At 40.0% G+C, this 9,692-nt stretch overlaps 1 protein-coding gene across 1 annotated transcript in view; it reads right to left on the bottom strand.

The window, feature by feature from the left end:
- cap2 (cyclase associated actin cytoskeleton regulatory protein 2) overlaps positions 1 to 9,692 on the bottom strand; it is a 66,855-nt gene that overhangs the window by 41,460 nt on the left and 15,703 nt on the right. The window contains 1 exon segment of the mRNA NM_200836.2: positions 3,107 to 3,184. Coding sequence (NP_957130.2) covers positions 3,107 to 3,184 — 78 coding nt within the window.

Raw genomic sequence — 9,692 nt, 5'->3', positions numbered from 1 at the left:
CTCTGTTTAGGAGGGAGTGTCGGGGGAGGGAAAATGGGAAAAGTTTGAATAAAAATGGGAGTTGCCATTTGGGCACGTGCTGAGGACAGAGGAAAAACAAACACACGCATGGGAGAAAGACAGTGTGTTTAATGACGGTGAAATGTTTGATACCGCACATCGTATTGGAGAAAAAAAACCTCTGCATTTCTCTGTAAAATACGACGAAAATTCAACACGACGGTCGGCAAAAGTTAGCTTACAGTGTTCACGTGTTTACACACAGAGAGCAGCATTTACAGCGGATCTTTCAATATTGTAGTGATATCAACGTACTGTAATGCTGTGTTCACACCAGATGCGGAACGCGCGGATAAATCGCGCTATTCGCGCGTAAATAGCCGCGTGAACATTTGAGTTTACTCTCTTCATTCGTGTGTCTTTCAGCGGTGCTTCTGACTGAGCCCAGCCCAGTTTGATGAACTGTTGTCGGTGAAGGCTGGAGGATTTCCCTCGGAACACCGACAACAGGTTCTACGTCAAAATCACACCCCTACAAGAGCAAGCTTCTGATTGGTTTACGCGGCGCGAATGTCCGCTGAATAGATTTTCGAAATCGAGAGATTCGCGCGAAACGCTCGTTAAGCTCGTCAACCGCGTAAAACGCTCAATTCGCCCCACGCCATTCGCGCAATTTGCGTCATTCACGCCGCGCCATTCGCGCGTATCGCACCGCAGGATGTCTATTCGTGCGTTTGCATTGACTTAACATGTAAATCACTCGCGTTTGACGCGCGTGCCGCATCTGGTGTGAACGCAGCATAAGTCAAACGCGCAAAACGCTCAATTCGCCCCGCACCATTTGCGCAATTTGCGTCATTCGCGCGTATCGCGCCGCAGGATGTCTATTCGTGCGTTTGCATTGACTTAACATGTAAATCACTCGCGTTTGACGCGCGTGCCGCATCTGGTGTGAACGCAGCATAAGTCAAACGCGCAAAACGCTCAATTCGCCCCGCACCATTTGCGCAATTTGCGTCATTCGCGCGTATCGCGCCGCAGGATGTCTATTCGTGCGTTTGCATTGACTTAACATGTAAATCACTTGCGCTTGACGCGCGTGCCGCATCTGGTGTGATTGCAGCATAAGTAACTTTGAAATCATTCTGACTAAGGTCTGTCTTTAAACACTGGAAGAGTTCTGCTGACCATACCAACTATAACTTTGCCATCTGAATGAACAAAGAAAGGGCGCTGATCGCACACACTAACCGAATCTGTAGACAGGAATAATCAGCTCATACTGGAGCTGCGTCTTTTTTAAAGGAGACGAGCAGCAAATCCAGATCTCACCATTGATGTGAGCGAGCACTGATCCACGCGTCAGTCTAGCAGCACGCTCAAAGAGCGAAAATGAAACAAAACCTACACATTATGAAAGCAACACTGATGACCCGTATCTCCAAACATTTCTTATTCTTTTCTCATTCCTTTTGGCAACACGGCGTGTGTTTTCTCTCTGCCTTCTGAACACTGTTTCAGGTATAGTCTAAGAAAGCTAGCATGCATATTAATGAAGTTGCAGCGCATACATAATGGAGCGCGCTGATTGGTTTGAACCAAGCCATGCTCATGAATCAATGCAACACACTCAGAGATGTAATACGGGACACTCTGGCACAGACGTCCAGTCTGCACACTGGAATACACGCCAAGATCTCATGGCCGTGACGCAGCTTCAAAAATTAGTTTCAAACCGGAATTACAAATTTGCTCAAAATAACGCAAAAACAACCAATTTTCACGTTTTAGTGTAATATAGGTGTCCTAATAGTGTTTTTAGCAGTGTGGGACACATATACGACAGTCAACAGCTCAAAACATGTGTTTTGGTGTTTCGTGACCCTTTAAATAATTTCGAACTGCAATACAATACCTCTACATTTTCCATACTGCTCTTTTTGTTGGCATAACACTTATATTAAACATTTTTTTTTAAGTATTGAAATTCTAGATTCACAGACTTTATTTTCGACACATTATTTAAAATTTGTGGCTAAAAATAGCTATTAACTTTCCTTTTTTTTTTTGGTGGGGCCAGGGAAAATTTTGGCAGGGTAAGTAAAAATCTGAACTACTGGCCCGATCGGACCAGTAGAAAAAATACTTAGCGTTGAACCCTGAATTGAATAAAATTTACAATTAAAAATTAATTATTAGAGTAAATCGATTTGGATTTTACTCCACCAAACAGTCATTTGTTTCAGTGTAGTAGATCTGCAAGATATTGGAAAACAGTGCAACATTTAGTTTTTCTGCTGTATACAGTAGAGGTCAGAATTAAAAGCCCTTCTGTTAAATCTGAAATCTTTTATATTTTGCCCAGTTTATGATTAAGGGAGAGAAGACATTTATAATCATAATAGTTTTAATAACTCATTTCTAATAACTGATTTATTTGATATTTGCAATGATGACAGTAAATAGTATTTGACTAGATATTCTTCAAGATACTAGTATTTAGCTTAAAGTGACATTAAAAGGCTTAACTAGGTTAATTAGGGTAAAGTTAGGGTAATTACACCCACACCGCTTCACATTCATGAGGGGGGTCTCTCCACACCACCACCAGTGTGCAGCATCCACTTAGATGATGTGACAGCAGCCACAGGACAACAGCACCAGCGCTTCACCACACACCAGCTATAGGTGAAGTGGAGAGTAAGTAATAGAGGCAATACGGTAGATGTGGATGATCGGGGGGCCATGATGGGTAAGGGTCGATGGAGGGAATTTGGTCAGGACACCGGGGTTACACCTCTACTCTTTACCAGAAGTACCATGGGATTATTAATGACCACAGAGAGTCAAGTTCTCGGTTTAACGTCTCATCCGAAAGACGGCGCTCACTGACAGTATAGTGTCCCCTTATCTATACTGGGGCATTAGGACTCACACAGACCGCAGTATTAATATTAATAATATTATTTAAGATAAAGATCAGAGGATCTATTTCTCACTATTTAAAGGGCTTACATTTATTTTTGACATCCTTCAAGGGAAATCAAGTGTTAATTAGGGAGGTTAAATCCTACCAAACCCCTTTTAATTAGCACCCTTATTGTACCTTTGCTGGCTCCTGGTGTGTCATGGCCATTTTGAGGAGAGTGCGCTGAACCTGCAGAGCATTATTCACCATCTCAGCCTGAAACAAAGAAAACAAGATTAGCATTTTTGGCATAGTTATTTAAATGTGCACAGAATTTGTATCATATTCAGTTGAAGTCAAAATTATTATTTTTTTTTCATTTTCAAATATTTCCCAAATGATGTTTAACATTTTCCCAGAGATGGGTTGCGGTTGGAAGGGCATCCGCTGCGTAAAAACTTGCTGGATAAGTTGGCGGTTCATTCCGCTGTGGCGACCCCGGATTAATAAAGGGGCTAAGCCGAAAAGAAAATGAAGGAATGAATGATGTTTAACATCATTTAATATATTTTCTTCTGGAGAAAGTCTTCTTTGTTTTGATTCAGCTAGAATAAAAGTTTAGATTGCTTTTAAACCATTTTAAGGTCAATATTATTAGCCCCCTTAAGCAATATTAGTTTTGGATTGTCTCCAGAACAAACCACTGCTATACAATGACTTGCCTAATTACCCTAACTTTACCCTAATTACCCTAGTAAAGCCTTTAAATGTCACTTTAAGCTGTATAGAAGTATGATGAATAACATCTAGTCCAATATTATGGGCTGTCATCATGACAAAGATAAAATAAATCAGTTGTTAGAAATTAGTTAGGGCTAATAATTCTGACTTTAACTGTATATCCTCTGTCCTGCCACAATGCAGCAACCCGCTCGCGCATAACACACACTCAGACCCCGTTTACACCTACACGCCTTAGTTTTAAAATGGCATTTTAGAACAAAAACGATCCACATCCAGACTGGCGTTTCACCTAACAATTCTAAACAGATCTCCCTTCACACCTTACTCTTTGCAGATGAGCGGGCGCAGCCATTTAAATCTTTTTGGCTCGAGACTTCCGGTCTTATTCACTTCTATTCATTTTAAGACGTTAAAAACTGCTCGTTTCGCTGTTTGATGTTGCAAACTGATATTTCCTTATTCTCATATTTCCTTAATCTACCTGGATGTATATAATCATGCAAACATTTATTTGTAGAGTAAGTAGTTTGACCGTTTTCTGCCGTTTATTATTCCAAGTCATTTCTCCCATAATCGGAAAGTCTAAAGCAGGGGTGTCAAACTCAATTCCTGGAGGGCCGAAGCCCTGCACAGTTTAGTTCCAACCCTGCTCCAACACACTTACCTGTAGGTTTCAAATAAGCCTGAAGGACTCAATTAGTTTGATCAGGTGTGTTTAATTATGGTTGGAACTAAACTGTGCAGAGCTGCGGCCCTCCAGGAACTGAGTTTGACACCTGTGGTCTAAAACAATCGCGAAAACAGGCTTTTGTTGAAACCTCTTCTTGGTCGGTCACAAATTTTTAAAAATGCATTAACGGGCAGCGCCTTACCCTGGAGTTTGTACACCCTCCGGCTGTGCATATTCATGCATTATGACAAAAAAAACTTTTATTTAGGATGCGATTAGTCTTCGCCCAGCACTAATTATTCATTCATTAATTTTCTTGTCGGCTTAGTCCCTTTATTAATTCGGGGTCGCCACAGCGGGATGAACCGCCAACTTATCCAGCAAGTTTTTACGCAGCGGATGCCCTTCCAGCCGCAACCCAGCTCTGGGAATCATTCACACACACACTCATACACTACGGACAATTTAGCCTACCCAATTCACCTGTACCGCAAACTCCACACAGAAACGCCAACTGAGCCGAGGTTCGAACCAGCGACCTTCTTGCTGTGAGGCGACAGCACTACCTACTGCGCCACTGCCTCGCCCCAGCACTGATTATTATTTTTAAGTTAGATTTTAAAATATACATAAAAGTGTCGGCGCCAGTGGTGTAGTGGTTAGTGTGTTGACACATGCACTCCGGTGCTCGCGGCGACCCGGGTTCGATTCCGCCTCGCGGTACTATGCCGATCCTTCCCCTCTCTCTGCTCCCCATGCTTTCCTGTCAATTCTCTCTACTGTCCTGTCAAAAATAAAGGTGAAAACCCCGAAAAATAATTATAAAAAATATACATAAAAGTTAGTAACATAAAGATCAGCCCAAGTGACAGAAAATACCAAAGCCTTGAAGAAACCTCCTAAACGGGACAGAACTGAGCCCTCGAATGCACACAAATTGAGGCAAATCCACACACAGGCCTGTTTGACCGTAAAAGGCTGTGAACACAGAGATAAATCCCTCTCCTCCAGCACTGATGAGGAGCTGAGATTGGCCAACACTGCCTTTGGAGGTAAACGCTCTTCACTAGAGTTATAATGGCTGATTCCCACACCTCCAGGTTCAGAAGGTCAGCTCTGCATGAATGCTGCTGGTTAAAGCTTGATCATCAGCCTGCACTTGGAGAAATGGAGACGGGATAGCAGCTCTTTAAGGCTCACTCATGACTGAAGAGGATTAAATAAACTGCACAATGATGTTTTAATACATTTAGATGTACAGTAGGGTTGGGGTTATTTCGATAATGGTGCTAAATCAATACTTTTAAAGTGGTACCGGTGTCTGAACCAATACTAATGAAGAATTACCATGCTTGTAAATATTTAGGATGCGCACACAGGCCAAAAAAAAAAAAAAAAAGCGGGAGCGCTACTTTACAGCGAGGGAATGACATCTGACGTGGTACAGGATTTGTTGTTGTCTTAGAAATAAGATATATTGACTACAATGGGCTCTATTTTGACGGTCCATGCGCACAGCGCAAAAAGCAGGGCGCAAATGCTTTCAGGGTGTGTCAGGACGCGTTTTTGCTAATTTAAGGACGGGAAATCTGCCTTGCGCTTCGGCGCATGGTCTAAAAGGGTTAAGTTTATTTTCTTAATGAGTTATAGGTGTGTTTTAAGAATAAACCAATTACAGTGTCATCTCCCATTCCCTTTAAGAGTCAGCTGCGTTGCGCCAAGAGTGCATTCGCTATTTACAGGAAGTCTAAGTGGAAAAGCAAGTCTAAGTGGAAAAAATTAGCATTTCACTAGCAAACAGTTCACAGTTGACAGTTTTTTAACAGAAAACTGTTAAACAGAGCATCTCCTGCATGAGAATGAGAGATAATGGATCACTTTCACTTTCGCTCTTGGATAGGGAAACCTTTACGCACAGACATCAATTAGTCTATAAATAATTAATTTTGTTTGTTAAGTGCATATATTCGTTTTAAAACTATTTCTAAATTCAGTTCTAATTTCCAGCAAACGAATAAATGAATAATAATAGCAAAATGTGCTCAAAAACCTGAGTTATATCCTAAAACACATGCTGTGCCCCATTTGGTCTAAAACCTGACAGGTGGGCAAATCTAAGCTTGTTTTTAATAAAACAAATATAAATATGGATATAATAAATAACACTGCTAATAATAATAACATTATACAAAAGCAAATTGTTATGAATGAACTGAAAAAGCCTCCCGAGATGAAGAAGACATAAAAGCAGTGATTTTTCATATTTATGTCGGCTAGAAAATAATATGTTTTGTAATATTTTAATCCTTTATATTTATATTCTATATCTATTCTTATTTTATCCTATATATATCCTTAATATTTAAATTTTTTCATATGTAATGATATTTGCCTGTTGCTCTCTTGTGTGTATTAAGCAGTGCGTAAGTGAGGCGCAACTCTGCACCGGAGTTTAGACCGGGTTAGTTTTGGTCCAATAAAAAATCTATTATAGACTCTCAAAATAGCAATGCGCCAGCAGAACGCCTCAGAACGCCTCCCTTTTTAGACCAGAACGCCTATGGGTGCACAAATGAGCGCTAATGCATTTGCTATTTAAACAGCATAGCGCAACGCCTCAAAACGACCCTTGCACCAAGTTGAAACTACCTAAAGACTACTGCGCCACGCCTTGCGCCACACTGCGCCGAGTGTATGATAGGGCCCAATATGTTTACATGGTAGACTCTTAATCAGAGTATTGTCATAGAATAGAATAACATTGGAATAAAATGCTATAACTTGCTCAGGGAATGGTGGATGTAGACAAACTTTATTTTGGAAGTATAAAACATCATAGCATGTATTTCTAAAGAAAAAAAAATAAACTTCATGAGGTTTTGTTTGTACTAACTAGAAAATGACACATCTTTTTAAAACCGTGTTTCTTAAAATTCTGGAATATTTTCTGTCTGTTCATATGTTTTTGGACCAAAAATTTTTTTAGACTGGACCTTTAAATGATACAGATTGAAGCTTCGGTTCTCCTGTTTAAAATGATATATGACACTTGAGGCAGACTGCTAAAAATAAAAATAAAAACTGCTTTAAAAAAATGTATAATATAGGCCCATTAGGTGCTCACAAAATACCTCTAGGTCTTTAAGGGTTAAGGATGTTGCATATTATTCTGCGATCTTAAGGAAAGTGTTAACTGTTTCAGGACATAAGAGCAAGTAATAAAATATAGCCTATATTTCGTTGCGCTCAGCAGCTTTTCACAAAGCTCTTTATGTAAATTAAATTTTTAAATTTTAGCACGTCATATAAAAACATCAACACATGTTTGAGGACACAGAACACATTTTGTATTTGCAGTTTCCCCCGATGCGTTTATAAAGAGGCGCTGCAGGACAGAAAAAAAAGGTCGCCTAGTTTCTGCTTTCACTCACCCAAAAATGCTCTGTTTGCAGGATTTGAGTAATATCACCGAGTCCAAATACTTTATAAACAATATTCAAACCTCCTCCGGTGTTCATTGTTTTTAAAGATTATTATGCGTTATTGAAACATCAAGGAGGACGCAGCAAAGAATGTCACTTATAAATAAAAACTTTATTATTTTATGTAACAGCCTTACAAATACAGTCTATAAGGCTAGATGTTTTCTTTCCCTTAATTTTTTTATTTGTTTGGCGCATGTACTCGTGTGCGATCGGAAAACTGTGTCCGCCTCTCCTTTCACTCCGCTCTGAAGTCCCAGCTGGCCTCTTTGGCCCAAGGTATTCGGTAGGCAGAAAAAGGCCGGCCGCTGGCCCCGAGAAAGCCTCGCTTGGGCCCCATTAGGCCCCGGAAGTGACAGTGGAAACGCGACTGGACTTGGCTCGCCCTGGCTCACTCGCTTTAGGTGCGATAGTGGAAACGTGGCACCAGGTTTCAGTACCCAACCCTATTTTTTTTGGTGTTTTTTAATAATGTTTTTAGGTCTCATTCGTGTCACTTTATTGTTCAAATTACAATACAATTTTTTTTAATTTGTAACACAGTTTGTAATTGCAGTTTCCCCCGATGCGTTTATAAAAAGACGCTGCAGGACAGAAAAAAAGGTCACCTAGTTTCTGCTTTCACTCACTAAAAAATGCTCTGTTTGCATGACTTGATTAATATCACCGTATCCAAATACTTTATAAATAATATTCAGACCTCCTCCGGTGTTTATTGTTTTTAGAAAATATCGAAAATCTTTTTTTTTTCTAGAATGTAAAATGAAAGTTTATTATGGCTTAAAAAACGGTTTGATTTATGTATTGTATATACGCTACCTAAACTGTCATAGCTAGCTTTTCTTTGTTTTATATTGGTTTATTTATTTAATGTGATTTTATCATATCCGACATTTGTAATTCTTTAAATTATTTCAATACAGCTTATTTTATGAAGATATGACACTATTGTTTTGAGTCTACAAAAGTGGACACGTCAATTTTTAAGTTTCTTAACAACGTCTTTCTGTTGTATTCGTATTGTGCATATCTCCAAAATAAATAACAAAAAGAAAAAAGCCGCTCGCGACATCAACAGAGCTGTGAAGGGAGCGCTCTTTTGCTCGGTCTCACACACACATACAGGCATCTAAACATGCACAAACACACCTATTAAACTTGACAAAACCTCTTGAAAACCTTTACTATCTGCTGTCTTTAATATGGTGTAAAGATTATTATGCGTTATTGAAACATCGAGGAGGACGCAGCAAAGAATGTCACTTTTAAATAAAAACTTCATTATTTTATGTAACAGCCTTACAATTACAGTCTATAAGGCTAGATGCTTTCTTTCCCTTATTTTTTTATGTGTTTGGCGCACGTACTCGTGTGAGATCGGAAAACTGTGTCCGCCTCTCCTTTCACTCCGCTCTGAAGCCCCAGCTGGCCTCTTTGGCCCAAGGTATTCGGCGGCCGAAAAAGGCCGGCCGCTGGCCCCGAGAAAGCCCCGCTTTGGCCCTATTAGGCCCCGGAAGTGACAGTGGGAACGCGACTGGACTTGGCTCACTCGCTTTAGGCGCGATAGTGGAAACGCGGCACCAAGTTTCAGTACTCAACCCTATATTTTTCTAGTGTATTTTAATAATGTTTTTAGGTCTTATTCGTGTCACTTTTTGTTCAAATTACAATACAATTTTGATTCATTTAATTAACACACATATACTAGCACTCTCTCTCACACACAGTTACACACACTCACTATCTTTCTTTCTCTCTCTAACACACACAATCACACACACACACACACACACTCCATCATACTTACACACACAAACACACAGTCATTTCTCAACTCTTATTATCCTCCTAGAGAAATGTTTCCTGTCTGTGCTGATCTTGAGGAGCT

This window comes from Danio rerio, chromosome 19 (genome assembly GCF_052040795.2).
Source record: "Danio rerio strain M-AB ecotype USA chromosome 19, GRCz13ab, whole genome shotgun sequence".
NCBI classification, from domain to species: Eukaryota; Metazoa; Chordata; class Actinopteri; order Cypriniformes; family Danionidae; genus Danio; species Danio rerio.
This window is presented reverse-complemented; position numbering and strand designations above follow the sequence as displayed.